We start from the raw sequence: 22,039 nt of genomic DNA, 5'->3' as shown, positions 1-22,039 counted from the left end.
AATGTACCAATAGTTTCCATTGAAACCTTCCATAATAAAATAATGTACCAATAGTTCCATTGAAACCTTCCAAAATAAAATAATGTACCAATAGTTCCATTGAAACCTTCCAAAATAAAACAATGTACCAATAGTTTCTATTGAAACCTTCCAAAATAAAACAATGTACCAATAGTTTCCATTGAAACCTTCCAAAATAAAATAATGTACCAATAGTTCCATTGAAACCTTCCAAAATAAAATAATGTACCAATAGTTGCCATTGAAACCTTCCAAACTAAAACAATGTACCAATAGTTTCTATTGAAACCTTCCAAATTAAAATAATGTACCAATAGTTTCCACTGAAACCTTCCAAACTAAAACAATGTACCAATAGTTTCCATTGAAACCTTCCAAAATAAAATAATGTACCAATAGTTTCCATTGAAACCTTCCAAACTAAAATAATGTGCCAATAGTTTCCATTGAAACCTTCTAAACTAAAACAATGTACCAATAGTTTCCATTGAAACTTCTAAAATAAAATAATGTACCAATAGTTTCCATTGCAACGTTCCAAAATAAAACAATGTACCAATAGTTTCCATATCTGTTCAAATTGTAACATATGTCTGAACGCAATTTTACCAACCAAATATCTCTAACACATCATAAGAACATAGAACGTAATCTTATAAAAAGAACGTTGAAGAATGTCATATAATAAAGTTAAGATGATTGATTATTTGTTTTGATTTCTGTAATTATACAATTCATATTTTTTCATTGTCCTCAAAAAACTCTATAATTTTTTCCCTTGGACTACTGTAATTTTGCTGTAACAAGTTCCATACTTAAAAAACCTGTGTCATTAATACCTATGGTAAAACTAAACAAACCTATATGGTATTCGAAATAATAAATGTGTAAACAAGATACAAATAAAATAGAAAATGGGATGATAAGAACTTTTGTCCTTAATCCAATGATCGTTTCCCATTTAACTAAATACAGAAACAAGTGTTTCGTGAAGGATTCTAAATATATATACATATATTGGTACCTTTTTTTTCTTGCAAGGGAACTTGATGTTATTAAACTTTATTAATAGTAGTCTGAATAAAGTTGTAAAGTGGTTAGCGTGCCGGACTATGAATTCGAAGATCCATTGTTCTCAATTGTGTTACCGTAAAATCACATTCCACATTTTGTTTGTTTTATAGAAGTTCGCGAAAAGCTATTTCAGGGTCATCTGCTTTAGCCGTCCTTAATTTAGAAGTGATAGACTAGAGGGAAGGCAGTTATTCAACCCCACCCTCCGCCAACCTTTGGGTTGCTCTTTTACCAACGAAAAATGGGATTGACCGTCACGTTATAATACACTGAAAGGACAAGCATGTTCGGTGACAAGATTCGAACTCGTGACCTGCAGATTGCGAGTCGAGTGCCCTAACTACCAGGCCATGTCAGGCATCTCCACATTTGGGGCCGTGGGTAGGTTATAAGAGTAAATGTCAAATCCCAGTAGTCGGTCAAACAGGAGTAGTCCAAGAGTTGGAGGTGGGTGCTGTTGACTAGCTGTCTTCCTTCTAGTCTAGCAGTTCAAAATTAGGGACGGCTAACGCAGATAACCCTTGTATGTACGTGTGCGAATACTCGAAACAAACAAACAAATATATTGCCAGAAAAATTGATAAAAATGATGCTATGAATGATTAAAGTGACACGTCTAAATTAAAAAGACAATAACAGCGTCTTGAGCCGAAGCGAGTAACTAAGTAACTATAACATCGGATATAAGATCTAATTCAAAAACTGTCATAAGAGCTAGACCTCCTGGTGATATCTTTACGTCAGAGGTTTCATTGTTCAGTGCAAAGCGCCACTTATCGGCATGTTTACGTACCTTGTAGAGCTGTCGATGTCATTTTCATGCCATCATTTCTTTCCCAGGTGAAAGTGACATAATCCCGAACGAATGAAGGCACGTGACATCTCATCACCGCTGTATTCCCCTTAATGACAAACTCGTCAAACACCTGCACTTTATAGAATTGCCGTATAGCTGAGGAATGATGAACATGTTTTAAAAACGAAACACCAAAATACAGCATTCTGTCAAGAAATTACGATATCACATTAAAGTAAAAACAAAAAAGAACTACAAGTTATCACAGCTGTTATAAGAAACCCATTTGATTTACAGTTTAATTTTTGTGAATAAAATCCTCCACTTCATTTCACAGAAAAATAACTCATGTTTAAATGTTTAATTCTTTTACTTCACTTAGGAGTTGAAATGTGGATAGATGCCTATGGATAACATAATCTTACTTATTTCTTTTAAATTAAGAAACGTTTATTGCATTCAAAGAAAACATAAAAAAGACTCATTTATATAATCTTTATCATTTCCTTTCATTACATTAACGAGACAAAAACGTGTTATGAAAGGACATTTTAGAAACACCTATAATCTTTATCATTTCCTTTCATTACATTAACGAGACAAAAACGTGTTATGAAAGGACATTTTAGAAACACCTATAATTTTTATCATTTCCTTTCATTACATTAACGAGACAAAAACGTGTTATGAAAGGACATTTTAGAAACACCTATAATTTTTCTCATTTCCTTTCATTACATTAAAGAGACAAAAACGTGTTATGAATGGACATTTTAGAAACACCTATAATCTTTATCATTTCCTTTCATTACATTAACGAGACAAAAACGTGTTATGAAAGGACATTTTAGAAACACCTATAATCTTTATCATTTCCTTTCATTACATTAACGAGACAAAAACGTGTTATGAAAGGACATTATAGAACCACCAAACACACACCTGAACCTGGTGTAATCATGAACTAATTCTGAACGAGAAAATATTTAAAACGCACTTGTTTATTAACATGTTTTCTATCGAATTTAGGGTTAGTAAACTTTTACAAACCGGCAAAGAACCTGATCCATATTAATAGGTTGCAGTTCTTTGCTTTAAGCTTGCTTAATCGGTAAGTTTAGGTTTTTTTATTTTTTATTGGTGTACGCGTTTTCTGGCTGAAGCTTGTATGGTCATCTTGATTTTACTGTATAGAGTTTATCAAATCTATGCCGCTCTCTAGTTTTCCAAACTATTTTGAGTAGTCGAAACTACATTTATCTTCTTTTTTTTTTTTTCTCGTATATATGAAAGTTTTGTCTTGAGGAAGTTACATTTTTTGGGTGCTAATGTCATTCAAAGTTTTCCACGAAACTTGGAAGCTTCCTTTATTTGCAATTCACTATTAGTGCCTAACGTATCGGGCTGCGGATCGAAAGGTCAAAGGTTCAAGTCGCACTTTCAGATGTGAGCGCGTTATAAAAGTGACATTCAATCCCGTTATTTGGGTCTAAGGGCAGGTGCTACTGGACGGCTGTCGGCCTTCCTTCTGATTAGAAGTTCAAAATTATTGACTGCTGTAAGTAAACTCTAGGGGTTTCTGACCTGAAAGTTTAGCCCACGTGCGCGTGAGGTGCATTCAAGTTGAAAATTGATTGCAATTCGAGTTTACTATCTTTAGAATAGATGAACTAGTTTTTCTTGGAAGACAGTTGAGTTTTTTGATGAAGTAATCAGTCGGCAGCACCACTGAGGTCTCGAACCCGAGATCATTGAATCTCCTTGACCAGTGGCATCTTACCGAGAGTCGTGTTTTTTAATTTTAATAATCAAACGACTTTATTTCAAGAGCATTTTCTGGAACATTATTCCTTAACATAATTAGAAAAGTCTGATAAGCCCTAGTACTTTCCATTGGATACCTGTCACCATCATGGTCAGTGGCAGAAAGATACAATGGAATACACAGTGTGGATATAAGTTGAAAAACAGGGAGTAAGTCGAGTTTGCCAGGTGTGGGAAAAAGTCACGTGGGAGTGGAAAACTTTATGTGTCATGGCCATAAAGATAAAATTGAAAGACAAGTTTAGAAAAACATAGACAATAGATAATGAATGTTGATGTGAAATTATATAGTAATAACATTTATGAGAGGAATAATTGCTTTTGTTGTAATTACAAAACAACTTGTGACAAAACGCTGTTATATACTAATGTTTTATGATCACTGGTTCTCATTCTTACAGTTTTTTATAGCAAAAAGTTGATATTTTCCTTGTTGGATTTAGGTAAATGACCGGTAATATAAACACACATACATATCTAATCAAGACAGAATATAACAAAATATACAGCATTAAATACACACCTTGAAAACAATAACATGCCCTAACTAATTACATAAGAGGAAGGGGTATAAGGTATATGAGGGTATTATACGTTCAATATTACTTAATTAAAGTTGCCGTTAATCACATAATTACTCGTTGCTATAGAAACAAATATGTCTCTCGTTGTTGTCTTACCTTATATTTCATTGGAATTGATTACTAACTCTTACTAATTCTTATTTTCAGTACTAGAGATTAGAAGTATTCAATTTTCATCACTCATACAGACATACAGATGTCTCTCTATACATGATAAAACCTACATATTTCATGCATATAATGTAAAGTAAATTGATGTTTTAATTTACTACCCATGCCTCACAGCGGAACTATGGTTTCCACTGTACTGGGTGTGTATAAACAGCTTAATTCAAACATTTTCATTTGATTTCAGTGGAATTTGGTACAAATTTTGAGCATCTCACAAGGTCACACTTAATGCCACCCACTTTCATTATAATAGAAGCAGATTGGAATTTTGAAAAAAAAAATAAAGTCAAAATTTAAGAAACAAATAGGATCTTTGCACCTAGACCTAAGACTTGGGGAATGGGGAGTTGTTTGGTGCATATTTTAGGTTAGAAAAACTAAAAACATTGCAAGTTGTAGGTGTCACTCCATGAGTGTCATTCTAGTTTATATTTGAATTTGATATTATAGAATAGTATTATAAAACCATACATAGGCTATTCAAATAATTTTATAATTAAAATATGACAATGCATATCATGCCAACCCTTAATACTCACCCTCGTATCCTAGTATTTAGTCGTATTCGTTTAGTATGACATAGAAACGCGGGTTAACGTTTCGTCATCAGATGGCAGCACAGTGTTCTTACGTCATATGATAACCGTATTTGTTTCTGTGCAGACAAATTAAATTTATTTCATGTCGTAAGTTAATTGATCGATTGAAATGTGTTAAAAAAAGGTCACAAATTGACGTTACAGCAAATGTTAATAACTTTTTTTTTTGTAAAATAATTTTAAAATACAAATATTCTATTGTTAAAATGGATACGAAGATTATAGGTGCGAGCGAATAGGGTTTCAGGTTCTATTATTGTTTGACCTAGAGCTTCTAAGGTCAACATATCTCCATGGAAACTTCGGATAGCATCGTAAGTTTGCAAAACGTGTCTAGTATGTGATCGTAACACTAAAAGGTCAAGGTCGTGTAAATGTGAGGTCTGTGCTCACATTAAACTACTCTTCTATCACACTTGTAAATCAAGTAAAATGTTTCTAGACATTTTAATGTTTCAGACGTAAGGAAACGTTAAACGTACTCCACTTGTGTAACTCAATAACAGTGATAAATATTAGTGGTGAAATATCACACAGATGGATATCTCACATTTAACTAAAGTACGCGTTCAGAAGGCTTGACTTCCTATACTTATATAACCATAAAAGTTATCCCTTAAGTTGAGTTGCGATGACAGTTGCAGGAAACAAATGTAGATACTGCGTAAAGGTGCCACAAATTTTAACATTTCTTAATAACATATTCCTTTACGCCAATCGATGGTTCATTGCTACAAGAGTTGGACCAGGTGTGACCAGGTACTTAGGGTCCAGAGATGCAATTCTGAAGGACCAAGGTTCGAGTCACGATATGTCACTGCTAAACACTTTTTGCACAATCCGGCTATTCGATTAAAAGTAGTTGCATGGATAAAGGGTATAGCTGACTGGATGCTATATCTATGGTCAACAATTTAAATTAGGGATGGGAACACATAAATCATTGGTCTCTGACGTTTAGCCCATGCGTCGCATGAGCTGCCATTCAGATTGAAAATACTAGTACTGTTAATAGGATCGCTCTGTGGCTAATAATGTTAGAATTCGTGGTTTTATCTCTGCAGAGGACACGTCACTGTGTATCTTTATGCTAAAACAAAAGATAAACAAAGAAGCTGTTACCGAAATTTAATGGTTTTCGAATTCTTTCTTTCTGTGATAACATGTATGTTCCAAAAAAAAGAGCAATCGTCAACCAGGTGAAATTGTTATCCTTCGAGAAATAAATATAGATTGTCACTATTTTAAAGGTTGAAATTCTTATATAATATGCAAAATTGACACGTAATGTGCATTATAAATGGATTATTTCATTAATATTCCCTTACCTCCAGATTTTACAGGTTATTCTATTATGTCATTCATATTCCCTTACCTCTAGATTTTACAGGTTATTCTATTATGTCATTCATATTCCCTTACCTCCAGATTTTACAGGTTATTATATTATTTTATTCATATTCCCTTACCTCTAGATTTTACAGGTTATTATATTATTTTATTAATATTCCCTTACCTCTAGATTTTACAGGTTATTCTATTATGCCATTCATATTCCCTTACCTCCAGATTTTACAAGTTATTTTCTTTGCTCGGTTGTGTAGAAATAATTCAGTTTTACCAGTGGGCTGTACTTCCGTTACTACTTTTTATAACTAAGATAAGTTAGTGGTTGCCGGGAGTTTTTATAATGAATACGACCTTAATCAATACCGAGACATAATAGGGACAGTGATAAGTCCACTAACTAAATGTGGCTTTGCTTTAAAACAAACAAACAGAGATAATATTTTGTGCTCAGTAACGTTCTGTAAGATAGGAAAACATAAAACCTCACTAAAATAATCTTGATATCGCTTAGCAGCTGTGAAATATCACACAAATCAAATCTTATGAAACTTTAAACGTTGTGTAAAGAATAACTACTTACTTACTACAAGCACACTTAACGAGATTGTTTGATCTATCTATCCATCATATATCTCTCTCTCTCTTTTGTGTCCAGTAAAGTAAAAGTAATTAGTAACTCGTCAAAAGTTTAATCTCGTTTTTTTTATTTGGAGTTTTTATATGGATACTGCTTGTTGAGTTAAAGAAAGGCAGATTTTATTCCATTCTCCTCACGATCACAACCTTTGTACAGTAGGCCCTCGGATGTCAATAGAAATGATGGATGTGCCTCATTACAGTGATACAAAGTTGCAAGATGGTTGCTTTGCTTCAGTTGTTTTACCATGTATAGACCAGCAGAAATAGTGAGAGGGGTATAAAAAGTTGAAGAAAAATGTATATGTGTATACACACTGTTTACTACTACATCTAGCGAAGACAGCTTTACTGTTCTTCCACTGAAACTTTATGCCGAAAATTCATGCCAGGTATTGTTTAATGTATATACATTAAACAATACCTGGCATGAATTTTCGGCATAAAGTTTCAGTGGAAGAACAGTAAAGCTGTCTTCGCTAGATGTAGTAGAAAACAGTGTGTATATACACAGTAAGGGATCCTCCTTTCATTAAACAAGTACTGAAGTAAGCAAAACACATTGTTTACTATGGTTCGGTTCCTTTACGAAATCTTTAATGCAGACATTCAAGATATAAAGAGGGATACATAGACAGCTAGACTGAGAAGTATAAGTATTTTCCTTGCATATTAACCCCTCTGCCTGTCTATATACAAATCGCTTATATGAATTAAAGAGTTATATATATATGTACATTAACATGCAAGTCATTTCTGAGTATGCCTATAAAAGACCTTTTAACAGTAGTTGTTATGAACATAGAGATAAATTCACATATCATAAAAGTTCTATATAACTTTTATTGCGTGTCATTATTATCTAACAATATAGTTATAGCTATAAAAGTCACGTGTGATTATAACAAAAAATAAACAATATCCTCGAACCAAAAGCAAAAGTCGTCGGTGTAGAGATCACAAAGAGACAAGAAGTGTCGTCAGTTGAGAGAGAGGAGACGTTGTTCAATCAGTCAAAAGTGTTATGTTGCACAGTAAAATAGAGAGCACCCTTCAACAAATTTTTACATGAAGAGCAATCCCTAAATACATGTAGCAAAAACACTTCGTTCGTCCAGCCTATGAGAGTGGTGAGCTCGTGCTTTCGTGCTGTGCGTGACCTAAGGGGATGGAAGTCGCAAATCAGGAAGAAACTTCATTAACATTCTGATTACTTTGCCTTTTGCAGCGGCATGCAATTCAGTTCCAACACTACTTAAACCTATGAAATATTCTGTTGATAAGAGGTGTTTTTTCATATTATTTTTTTCCTAAGAATACTCGTTGTTATACCAGTGTAATTCCACAATATTAATAGATAGTATAAGATCGCGCAAGGACAAAGATTACCCAATTCTCTTCATACATGTACAGTAAGTCCAATATACGTTATATGTTCCTGTTAAAAAAGGCGGTTCGTGCCATTAAAATTATCCGTGAGTACTTTTATGACTGTTCTCCATATTCACAATTACCTGATACGTCTTATTATCACTTTACTACATCTTTCAACTACCTCTTTACGATATTTTGGAATTTTTTGAGCACCTGCCTCGTCTTGTTACAATATTGTTGCAGTCTATGTTTTTTGTTTTTTTTTAATTTACACGTTTGTTTAGCCAGGAGGAAATTTTGAATAGCGTGATAGGGGCGTGGCTTAATGAATGGAACATTTTTGAAAGTTTAGGAAACGATTTGAGAAGTATATAACGTGAGTTAGGCTGGCGTAGATTCTTACTGGCTACTAAGTTAGTAAGTTTTATTGGTCGGTTATTTCGTTTTTGTGAATAATGAGTTTGTGTTTTGATGAACAAAAAGAAATGCGAAAGATGTTGACAAGTAAGTGAAGTTATTATATTAGTGTGTATTGTAGAAGTTGTTTTATTAGTGTGTATTATGGAAGTTGTTTTATTAGTGTGTATTGTAGAAGTTGTTTAATTAGTGTGTGTTGTTGAAGTTGTTTTATTAGTGTGTATTGTAGAAGTTGTTTTATTAGTATGTATTATAGAAGTTGTTTAATTAGTGTGTATTGTAAACGTTGTTTTATTAGTGTGTATTGTAGAAGTTGTTTTATTAGTGTGTTGTAGAAGTTGTTTTATTAGTGTGTGTTGTAGAAGTTGTTTTATTAGTGTGTATTGTAGATGTTGTTTTATTAGTATGTATTGTAGACGTTGTTTTATTAGTGTGTATTGTAGAAGTTGTTTTATTAGTATGTATTATAGAAGTTGTTTAATTAGTGTGTATTGTACAAGTTGTTTTATTAGTGAGTATTGTAGAAGTTGTTTTATTAGTGTGTATTGTAGATGTTGTTTTATTAGTGTGTATTATGGAAGTTGTTTTATTAGTGTGTATTATGGAAGATGCTTTATTAGTGTGTATTGTAGAAGTTGTTTAATTAATTTGTATTGTAGAAGTTGTTTTATCAGTGTGTATTATGAAAGTTGTTTTATTAGTGTGTATTGTACAAGTTGTTTTATTAGTGTGTATTATGGAAGATGTTTTATTAGTGTGTATTATGGAAGTTGTTTTATTAGTGTGTATTGTAGAAGTTGTTTTGTTAGTGTGTATTGTAGACGTTGTTTTATTAGTGTGTGTTGTAGAATTTTTTTATTAGTGTGTACTGTAGAAGTTGTTTTATTAGTGTGTATTATGGAAGTTGTTTTATTAGTGTGTGTTGTAGAATTTGTTTTATTAATGTGTATTGTAGAAGTTGTTTAATTAGTGTGTATTATGGAAGTTGTTTTATTAGTGCGTGTTGTTGAAGTTGTTTAATTAGTGTGTATTATGGAAGTTGTTTTATTAGTGTGTATTGTAGAAGTTGTTTAATTAGTGTGCGTTGTAGAATGTGTTTTATTAGTGTGTATTGTAGAAGTTGTTTTGTTAGTGTGTATTGTTGATTAGGCTTATCAGAATACACGAGTTAAGCTAACATATAGAAATTGCATCTGAAGAAATAAAACAATTTTATTATTATTAGGTGGACTGGAATTTGCATTATTCTTTTCTATCAAATAATCCATAAAAATCCACTCAACATTAGAAACCGTTACAATACAGGGGAGTGGGATTATTTCTGTGCGATAAAAGAACATCCAGAATGAGCTTTAGATGATGGCATATGCTCAAGATGAAATGCGATATGGTAAATTCATTGAAAATGTTGAAACAGTGGAAACAAAATCAAAAAGAAAGAGACGAAACATTAGAAGAAACCGAGAGAAATTTAAAAGAATATGTAAAAGAAAGAGATAGAAAGTTAAAAATATTACTAAAAAAAAGAGACATTGAGTTAATATCAAATACGTTACAGAAGAATTATGAAAAAGATGCGTTTGATCGAATACAAAATTCAAGAAGCCATAGAAAATGTACATGAGAATTATAGCATCAAAACTGAAGAAGTGCAAAAGGATATGAATGAAAAACAAAATGATTATAATTACAAGATGCAAAAGGATATCAATACCAGGATAATATCTAGAAGTTAAACTGGAAATGCAAGGGTCAAAAGAGCCACACACCTCACTATATCTTCAACAGAATCCCTAACCCAAACCCATTAATTATACATGGTCTACATCTGTTGCTACTACTGTTTAAGATATCATGGCTACAGAACCTTCCTGGACTACTCCAGAGACACCAGCACTTTACTGGGATATGGAATTTAGCAGGTCACTGCCCAATCAAGAACCAAAATATTGTGATGAAAAGGTACCAAATGAGACATATCAGAGATAGTTTGAAATCATTTCCAAGGTGAATGGACAGTGTATTGAACAAACCTATTCATCATGTTGCACAATTAAAAAGATCATATTTAACAGCATTAAGCAATCTTCCAATAGAGTTTCTTTTTAATTAAGCACAAACTACACAATGGACTATCTGTGCTCTACCCACCACAGGTATCGAAGCCTGGTTTCTAGCCTTTCAATAGAAAGCTGTAACAACTACCAACCATTAGTGATCACTTTAGCAAACACATTTTGAGTGTCGCATTAGAAGGAAGTCTAGGAGCAGAGTAAGGAATAAAGGTAAGAGCTTAGCTAAACCTAATGAAATTGTGGAGAGCCTTGTCCAATTATCTTATCCAGGTACAGAGCGTGAAATGATGAATTCATTGGCACGCGACTAATTTTTAATAAGCCATAGTGGATGAGGATATGTGAATTAGGTTAAAGAAAATTAGATGTAAATCTTTAAAGGACTAGAATAAATTGAAGTTGCAGATAAAGAACTAAAAGTACCATTCTGGAATTATGGAATCATTATATCAAATAGTGTGAAAATATCAAGTCCCTCTCTGAAGCTCATGAAAATTCGAAAGATTATTTAGGTAACTGTTTACTCAGAAAGGAAGAAGTAAACCACCAGACAGCAGATGTTTCAGCCACAACTTAAAATAACTGAAGACAAAAGCCTTTAGAAAGTAGGAAATGCTCCCAAAGGATGACAGAAAAACAGAATTGCTATAAATGTAGGAAATATGGTTATCTTTACAGCTAAGACAGTGAAGAAACGGCAGATTATAATAAACCAAGGAGATAATACCCTAAGGATGAGTTTTAGAGTCCAAAGAGAGCAAATGATCACCAAAGAACTAATCATGTGAAAACAGGAACTAGATGGGGTTAAGAAGCGAAATTCAACTAAGAATTCTCCAACTGCACCTTGAAATAAGGAAGTCCATTATTTAAATAAGTCAGACCACAACTTAATGGATACATTGATGGGAAGCCTTGCATCTTTTTGATTGATACTGGTGCTATAGCTCCCATTGTTTTACATCAGTTGGTAACGAGAGATGAGAAATTTCTTCGACAGATGAAGCAAGAGGATTGATTATTGAGAACACTGAGTACTCATATGGTTCCAAGATTAGAAAAGCTTATCTACACAACGTGATGTGTGGATAACTGGCACTGAGAAAGATTGTCTATAGGGAATACACTTCACGTGGAAAAATGCATGTGTGGCTAGACTTGCTTAAACAGTTTCACATTCTATGACCAAGAAAGTTCTGCGCACTGCACGAAAATTATACCATCTGAGGTTGAGCTTTCAACAACAAGGAATGCAGTTGTTATACGATCAAGAAGGGAAGTACTCATAGCATAGCTTGATAGAAAAAACTTTACTGAAGTGTGGTAGAACTGAACACTCCAACTTAACCTGAGGAGTTATTGACTGGAAGAACTCTCAAGAATCTGAATAATAAGTATGTCATCATTAGAGCTATGAACACAACAAACAAACCACAGAATCCAAGTCATATCTTGAAGGAACATTACAAGATATGAAGTTGTACAAGTACTATTTTCACATCAAAGAAGAAGTAGTCACTTTTGAAACGAGATCTAGGAAGTCTTCACATAAGGAGGAGCTTATCAGCTCATTTACAATAGCTGTACGACTGAAGCTATAAAATGTTACAACTGAACAATACTACAGCTAAGATACATTATCCAGTAGACCTCATGACTTACATCAGACAAATAAAACATATCTTAAGATTGATACTGGAGATGCAGCTTCAATACTTCAGCCAGATAACACAGGGTAAATCTCTTAAAGAAACGGGAGCCATGAAAAACAAGGAGTAATAGAACTGAGAACTACTCCTTGGTCATCATTTATTGTACTCGTGAAGACGATGAAGGAGAATGGATCCACAAGGCACTGTATAGTCTACTGGATGGCCAATTATGTCACAAAGACGGATTCCTATCCACTACCAAGAATTAACGCTATTTTTGATACTTTATCTGGGTCAGAGTAGCTTTGAACATTGGATACTGGCAAGCAGAAGTCAACAAAGTATGTCAATAAAAAGACAGCCTTTACTACAAGAAATGGTTTATGGTAACTTATTGTGCTAACATTTGGGTTATATAATGCATCAGATACACTTGAATGACTAATGGAACATGTTCTCTCAGATTGGTTAAGAAAAACACTGGATCTCTTGAGGAATACTCAGAAGTGTGAATTATTCTAGCAAGAGGTAGATTTTCTGAGATACATGGTCAGTGGAGATGGCATTTCTACAGACCCAACCAAGACTGATAAAAGGATATCATGACTTATGCTTCTATTATTGTTGTTTTGTAAAACTTTTCTCTGACATAGCACACAAAGTGTCAGGAAAACCAAATAGGTTTTGCTGGACCACTGAATTAAAACAACCATTTAATAAACTGAGCAAAGAACTAACCATTATTCTTTATTGGCTACTTATCTCATGAAGACCCAATCGTAATAGATACAGACACAAATGATTGTGCAGTGGGATCAGTGTTATGAAAAGTATAGCAAGAGAAAGAACACACGATTGCCTATTGTTATACGTTCTATTTTGGGTGTATTCTACAATTTGGAAAGAATTGCTATACCCTGAGTCATTTTACCTCTACTCATGTCAACAAAAACTTACACTCGAGACTGATCATGCAGCATTTATGTGAATGATGAATTTTCGCAATTCAGTAGGCCAGACTGCAAGATGACTCTAGAAACTTCAGATTATATCCTCAACATCATGCATCACCATAGATGAAATCCTAGAAATAGTGATGCATTATCCCAAATGTCTTTTATTACCAAAGTGTGTAAACATTAAAATGATGGAAGCACCAGATAGCAAAGACAACCAAACTTAAATGCAACAAAACATATTTCAAAAGGAATAACCACAGATGATGGAGAAGAAGAAATGTAGTTAATCACTCAATTGAAAGATGCTGAGGCAAAGATGTGAGCAGTATATGTGTTGATATCAATGTGGAGGTGTCTATAGTGAGAAACAAACAGCAGACGTAATAAAATGTTGGTATAAATGCTTGTCTTAGGGAAATTTATGTTGAAAGATGCAAAAATGCCAGTGACAAAATGTTATTATATATATATATAACGACTGAAGTGTCTTTGAGCAGTAACCATTCAACACAAGGCAATATAAACTGAACGGATTTATGAGAAAGATTCCTGGAAAATATATAAAGGGGTAATTTGGAATAAAAGTTGGGAATATGACTTTTTAACATAATTCGGGTGTGCTGAAACCGAAAATGGAGGTCCCCAAGCTGAATTTTGAGCTCTTGACCTATATATTTGCAAAAAAAGCAAAATAGCCGCCAAATTAAGAATTTTTAGTATTTTTCTATATTCATTTCGAGCACAGAAATTTTTTGGGGCATTCAGATCAGTTAAATCAGAATAAATTAGTGAAGAAATGTTGATTAAATAACTTTGGACATAATAGAATTATAATGAATCCAAAAATGGAACGAAGAATAGCTACTAAAATTATTCCGGATACATGTGGTTTCAGCACTAAACGTGTAGCTTTTTTCACTTTGGCCTCAGGAAATGATGAATCGAGAAGTTAATACACATGAGATATTCACCTCAGCACCTGACAGTGCGACTTGTTGACATCTGTATGATATATAGAGTGGAACTGTTGTAAATAGACAAAGATTGATCCAATAGTTAGTTTGAAGAGAACTTCCACTGTAACTTACAGCTTGTGCTTGTTTTGCCAGACTCATAAAGTCGGCGATGTTCCGCGTGAAGCACGTGCCCAGGGATTCATAACCGCCAGGAACGCCAGCAGGAAAAAAAGTAAGAGACTAAAAAATACAGATGTGATTGAGCATCTTGAGAATGATTTAGGTTCTCCTAAAGCTCAAAGTCTTGTTTTGGGGATAAAACTTGCTACGCACAGGTCACCGACAAACTGAAACCCAGCGGCTGCAGAAAAATCCAGAGATGTATTTTAAAGAAGAGTCAAGCTAGAGCAGTAGTTTCTGGTGGCGTCAGCCGTTCATTGCAAAACGTTGCGGAATCAGTCAACTGGAACTTTTTTACAAAACTGTTAAACCTAAGGCACGTTTGAGTTCAGTTATGACTAAACAATTGAATGATTAAATCATTCAAACCGCTCATCTTCACTACACAATTGGTATTTGATTGGCTGGAGTGATTGATCTAATTGCGACTGAAGCTAAATATCACCTGATTTCTCTGAGTTCATTCATCAGATCTACAACCAAGACAAGACAAGACTTAGCCAATAGAGATCTTCCCATGATATGGCTGTGTAAAGAGTTACATCAAGCAGAAGACAAAGGATAAGTTGTTCGTCTGAATGATGTCTGGAAAAGTTACTAGAAGCTCGCTGAGGAATCTTATACCATGATTCCACAAAGTATGAGCATACTGCAATATAGCAAATGACAACAGAAAACCAGGAGAATGAGGAAACTCTAACAATGCTTCGATATTAACCTGAGGAATACATTTTCCTATCACTTATACTCTGAAAATCCAATTCCGGGTCACAAAGGTTTCTCTGATATAAAATAATGTTTACATATATATAGAACCTTTTAATGCCGTAAAGCATGCATTGTATCCGATATCCGCAATTTTGCGGCCATTTTGTTTTTCATGAGTTATAGGATCAAAAACTCAAAAGTCAGCTTTGAAACGGTGATTTTTGGACTCAGCATACTCAAATTATATCAAAAAGTCAAGTACCCAGCTTTTACTCCAAAATGCCTTTAACAGCCGCATTTCTCAAAAATTCATCCTGATTATTCAGTAGAGTAGGAATGACACAGGATAATCCTCGTAACAAACAATGGAATCCATCCTGATTATTCAGTAGACTAGGAATGACGCAGGATAATCCTCGTAACAAACAATGTAATCCATCCTGATTATTCAGTAGACTAGGAATGACGCAGGATAATCCTCGTAACAAACAATGGAATCCATCCTGATTATTCAGTAGACTAGGAATGACGCAGGATAATCCTCGTAACAAACAGTAGAATCCATCCTGATTATTCAGTAGGTTAGAAATGACACAGGATAATCCTCGTAACAAACAATAGAATCCATCCTGATTATTCAGTAGGTTAGGAATGACGCAGGATAATCCTCGTAATAAACAATGGCTCAGAGATATACAGTGGGTTTTGTTATGCCTACAAGAAGGATTTGTTTGCTGAAATACGTTAAATCCATGGAATAAAAAAAAGACCCAGACAACAGTATTTCATTCACCTTCTGATAAAAAGATACAACTTTACTCTTTTAAATAGATTAGCCATTTACGTGGATGACCATTGGAAAATAAGGGATCAAGATAATATTAGTTAAACTAACATGTAAAACTTATAATTGAAGAAATAAAACGCTTTCGTTATCATTAAGTGACTGTACTTTGCAGTATTTTATCGAATAACCCAAGAGTGCCTGCCCAAATATGGAAACCGTTACAACAATAATATTGTGTTTTTAAGAACTTGACTCACCTATCTATGATATTACTGTATTTTCAAGTACACCACTTTACCTACTATATAATATTACTATATTTTAAACAACTGATCCTCCACCTGTCTACGATATTACCGTATTTTAAAGTGTACCACTTTACCTACTATATAATATTACTATATTTTAAACAACTGATCCTCCACCTGTCTACGATATTACCGTATTTTAAAGTGTACCACTTTACCTACTATATAATATTAATATATTTTAAACATCTGATCCTTGTCAGATTGACATTAGTGCTTGTTTTAACCATAGGATCTTGATGAACTGTAACATTAGGTAATGTAAAAATTTAATATGAAGGCGAGTTCTCCCAAACTATCTAACAAGTTTAATTTTTGATTACAGAGCAGTAGAAGTTCACTATATCTAAAATCAGAGTATAAGCAGTGTGTTTATAAAGTTAGTGTGGGTACTTTGAAGCAGTCTTTATCAAATATTCTACTTGTAAGTATAATAATCTCGATAAGAGCATTCCACCGATTTCTGGAAATCACACGACAGAGGTCACTACAACAGTAGCTGAAGGTGTACGGATGACAATATCATGTATTCGTAACATACTGCATTTATAGCAACTTGCAAGTTTAGTACGGAGAACATTATAAATAAAGGTGTCATAAGCCTGTTATTGGCTTATGTGAAAAGCACTTTTGATTCTTAATTTTTGTTTACAGTTACTTAGACTAAAGGTATTAATAACCGCACTTGATGGAATGAAACGAAGCGGAATGGGCGGTGTTGTGTGTAATGGTTATTAACATTGCAAAAAATAAATACGTTTTATAGGCTAATCTGTAGAAAGGGTTTAACTACCATTCTAATATCGCTAATGGATTGTACAAAAAATATTAACAATTTACTAAGATTCCTATGAACAGAATATCTAAGATTACGTTGTATTATAGTAATTTGAAAGTTTTGCAGGTTATCTAGGGTTACGTTGTATTATAGTAATTTGAAAGTTTTGCAGGTTATCTAGGGTTACGTTGTATTATAGTAATTTGAAAGTTTTGCAGGTTATCAAACTTTTGGAAATTGAAAGGATAATGCTTTGTACTATATTTTGAGATTACTAGATGACATAGTGAGATAACCACAGACACTCAGGTACTAAAATATCAAGTAAAAGCCTTCCTTGTTTGCAGTAACTTTATAGTTCAGACCAAGCTAGTTAAACAAGTTTGTCTAAACTGAACAACACTGATGTAACGTAACATCCAAAGCAACCACATATGTTTTCAAGCAAACCAAACATGAAAGTTTGAAAAGCTTATGATCAAGATCATGATTTAACTTGTTAAACATTTGATGGTTTAGAGTTTATCGTTATAATCTTCAAATAATATTTATAAATAATATTAATGAAACAAGAAAGAGAAGAAACGTACAAACTTTCACTCTGACATCACGACTTCTGATAATCCCAACAATGTTGGATGCAACACATCGATAGATGGCGTCGTGCACGTCTTGCCGGTAAGCCTCTGCTCGAAAAGGCGGGAAAACGAGTGACCCATCTGGTTGGAAGTGGCGTAATCCTGTTAACTCGTGCGCTTGTGAACCATCTTGCAAGACCCACTGTAAAAAAGGAGTAGGGTTCGCTTCAGCTGTACATGGAACCATCGCGCCACTGCTGTTGTCAAACTCTACCAAGACAGGAGGTTCGTGTATAAATCGTGGACCACGGCTTCTTTCTTGACGTGAAGCCATTGAAAATCCTGAAACAGCCAAAGTTACCTTGTCATAAACTGTGAAATATGGTTGATTTTTTTTAAAATCCAAAATTGTTCTCTTTTAAATACCAGACAATTATATTTAGCGTGGATAAAGCACTTAACCTGAAACCTAAGTCACGACTTCCTTAATCATCGTAATGAGCTTAGATAGAGGAAAAAAACAATTGAAGAAAACAATTAATGAATCCCAATAAGAAGCCACAATACCAGTGAGGCAGAATAACACAATAAAAACACGGTGAGGCCTAACAAGTGCTTTCAGAATGGTCTTTACCAACTAGTAACTTACTTGCTTAGTTACAAAGATAAAAATGGATGGGCACATGTAAACAATAATGCACTTTTCTCTGGCTTTAAACTTTCATTTTGTCAAGGTCATGTAAGATTTTACAGTCTATTCACGTATGACAGTCACATTTCGTCAGACTGATTTATTAAAATAATCGCTATGCCTGAACAACGTAACTTTCCTGACTAAGTTCTTCTCTGTGTGGCTAATACATTGAAACCTAACAGCAACAACAAACAGTGTAGTTAACTAAACAGGAGACCCAGAGGCTCACCATCTCTAAACGCTTTTTGAAATGCATAAACTGTGTAGTAACGTTCATAAAAAAAAAAAGATCTTAGCCACGTTTGACTACGTTAGGGAATTGATTAGAGCGTGTGGTTAATGTAATGTCGAGTATAATCTAAGACTTAGCTCCAACAGGCTCTGACGCCTCGTATGGAAGGAGAAAGGCTGCTTCGCGGGGGGTAGAGAAGAGTTTCTTTACAGCAGTTTCTAGTGGTTTGTTTGTTTGTAGTTATGCACAAAGCTACACAATGGGCTATCTGTGCTCTGCCCATCACGAGTATCGAAACCCGGTTTCAAGCGTTGTAAGTCCGCAGACATACCGCTGTACCACTGGGGGGGGCGTTACTAGTGGCTTTCTGGCTGTATATTGTCCTATTGATTCCCCATGTATTGTTTTTCGTAGCTACACTTTGTTTTCCCACATTCTCATCCCCTCTGAATGCCGATGTCGCGGGTTACTTTGTAAGGATAATAAGTAATGGTTTTAATTTTCATGCGGTACTAATATATACTACATCAATATTAAAGTGGCCTCTATGTGACGTCATAGCTCCGAAAAAACAAAAACTGCACGAAGATACCAAACAAACCAGTTACTTGTTAAAAAATTAAGGTGGGATGAATGTCCGATTATGAAACATAAAACTTATATTAGAGGGAAGTTGAACGTTTTTTGTAGAGGTGAGGTTTAATACGTTACATAAATGATTTTTGGAACTTCACTACGTCGTTATAGTCCGAGTCGTCATGTCCAGTCATGCACATCTTCAAAATAGTCCTGTAGCGTGGTTTCCTTTCCAAAAGTCTCCGTCGTAAGATTTCCCAAACTCCAGCTGGATTTTTATAATCTGTCTAGTGTACGAAGACGACGGCTTCTCAGTATCCCTTTTCAACAGTCTAATCATACAGAAATCCATAGGCGCTGGGTTCGCAACTTGATCAGTATATATTTCTATGGAATAGCAAAGATACCCGTTTCTTTCTCCGGTTGCTTGAGGTATGTGATAGTTGAATGAGAGATATAACAGGAAGCCTTATCTTGGTGAACCCATACCTTGTTAGCTTCGTTTCCAGATGGAGATCATTTTACGTTATGTGGTCCAATATTGCTTACGACGCACTGTTCTTTATGTTCGTGGATTCTCATCTGCTTCAAGATGTTGCACTTCCCACGGCTTGTGTACGACTTGTTGGAGGTCTTCATGTGGATGGTCCTGGGCCCCCAATTTGATCCATATTCCTTTGTTTTCCAATGCCATTAAATACAAAAGGATATGCCCTTCTGGGAAATTCTAAATCCCCGACCTGGACACATCCTTATGATCAGAATGTATGAATAGTTTGGGTCGGAAAGGACTGTTGCATATTTCTTCAGAAAGGCGATCAATTTTCGGTTGCATCACATTACTTAAAAAACGCCAAAGTTCAAAATGTAGTTGTGATACATGACATTCAATCGCTACTATATATATCGGCTGTGGTTGTCACGTGAATTGCTGACATGCGTATTCAATATCGTTAACATATAACGTACTGAATTCCCAGAATTTTAAATAATGCTCAGCTTTTATTTAGTTATCTTAGGAGTCTCACTTTTGTAAACTGGTTATTAATTTGACTACACCGTGTCATCTGGAAACTTTATAAGTCAAGAACGATACCACAAAATTCTATAGGTATGAATCTACAGAACGTCAAAAGCCGATATGAAACTACGATTTGTTTTTATTTAATGGGGGGGGGGGTGGTGAGTACTAAGTGGTCCGAGGTTTGAGACATTCTCTGTTATAGGCGCTTAAAAAATTAGACAGTCAATCACTTTAAAAAGCCCATGTAGAAACTGACTGCCTTACTCTTGGTCAGCAAGTCTAAATTATGGACGGCTATACTAGAATCCCAGGGATCTCTGATCTGGCCATTAAATCCATGTGCGCGTTAGGTACTATCAAATTGAAACCGTGTTCCCATTAAACCAGGACAATTCAAGCTTTGTCACGTAATTTTTTTCTGATGAATTCGAATGTCAAAGGTTATTGTTCTGAAATTATAACAGTAATGGTCATGCCGATTGTTTTCCAGAGCAGTGTTTAAGAAACGGAAACAAATTTGTGTTTATATTAGCGCCAGATAAAGTCTCTGTTTAATATTTTTTTGGAATATAGAATATATTTTGCAACACCTTCCTTTCTGTTTATTTATTTGTTTGTTATAGATATCGCGTAAAGCTACACGAGGTCCATCTACGCAAGCCGTCCCCAATTTAACAGTATAAGACTAGAGGGAAGGCAGCTAGTCATCACCACCTACAGCCAACTCTTATGCTACTCTTTCACCAACGAATAGTGAGCTTGGCTGTCACATTATAACGCCCCCACGGTTGAAAGGGCGAGCATGATTGATGGGATGGGAATTCGAACCCGCGACCCTCAGATTGCGAGTCGAGCGCCCTAACCACCTGGTCATGCCGGGGCCCTTCCTTTCTGATGTGCTAACATTATTTCCCTTAAAGCTGAGTAATAGATATATTAGAATATAAAAGAAGAGACAACTGTAAGAAGGATGTCAAAGGACAATAACCGTTGAGGAATGATTGAGAATGAGCATATTTAACTTTCTAATATAGTTACAACTTGTCACTGCTGACAAATAAGAAACATACCGGTCTCTTTCACAGAATGTTATCTGTTGCGTTATAATCAATTTCAATAAGTTAACTAGAGTAAGGTAGATAATTATAAATTCACAAGTGTTATGGAACCTGGATCCCTAGTCGAACCAGGGCGTTCAGAAACAGTAGGTTATATTAACCGCAAGAGCTGCTACACACAAACGCATCGTGGCAGGTATTTAGGAGACGAACTAGGGGGTTGTTTGTTTGTTTGTTTTGAATGTTGCGCAAAGCTACAAGAGGGCTATCTACGATAGCCGTCCATAAGTTAGCAGTGAAAGACTAGAGGGAAGGTAGCTAGTCATCACCACCCATCGCCAACTCTTGGGCTACTCTTTTACCAACGAATAGTAGGATTGATCGTAACATTATAACGCCCCAACGGCTGAAAGGGTGAGCATGTTTGGTGGGACGGGGATTCGAACCTGTGAGTTAGCGGCCTAACCACCTGGTCATGCCGGGCCCGAACCAGGGGCGTTCAGAAACAATAGGTTATCTTCACCGCAAGCCAGAAACCTTCCATATAAGGGGACAGTTCTTGCGTTAAAGGTAACCTGCTGTTTTATTTTAGGTAGCGTAGTTCATATCTTTTGTGTTCCGTGTTCAG

General features: G+C 34.8%; 1 protein-coding gene across 1 annotated transcript in view; it reads right to left on the bottom strand.

Moving 5' to 3' along the window:
* LOC106457295 (Down syndrome cell adhesion molecule-like protein Dscam2) overlaps positions 1-18,164 on the bottom strand; it is an 80,285-nt gene extending 62,121 nt beyond the window's left edge. Inside the window, exons 1-2 of the mRNA XM_022383172.1 lie at positions 17,840-18,164; positions 1,889-2,047 (exon numbers count right to left, since the gene is read on the bottom strand). Coding sequence (XP_022238880.1) covers positions 1,889-2,047; positions 17,840-18,161 — 481 coding nt within the window. The 5' untranslated portion in view covers positions 18,162-18,164. The remainder of the gene's footprint in view (positions 1-1,888; positions 2,048-17,839) is intronic.
* Between the last annotated feature and the right edge of the window lie 3,875 nt (positions 18,165-22,039).

Source organism: Limulus polyphemus, unplaced genomic scaffold, assembly GCF_000517525.1.
Source record: "Limulus polyphemus unplaced genomic scaffold, Limulus_polyphemus-2.1.2 Scaffold314, whole genome shotgun sequence".
Lineage (NCBI taxonomy): Eukaryota > Metazoa > Arthropoda > Merostomata > Xiphosura > Limulidae > Limulus > Limulus polyphemus.
This window is presented reverse-complemented; position numbering and strand designations above follow the sequence as displayed.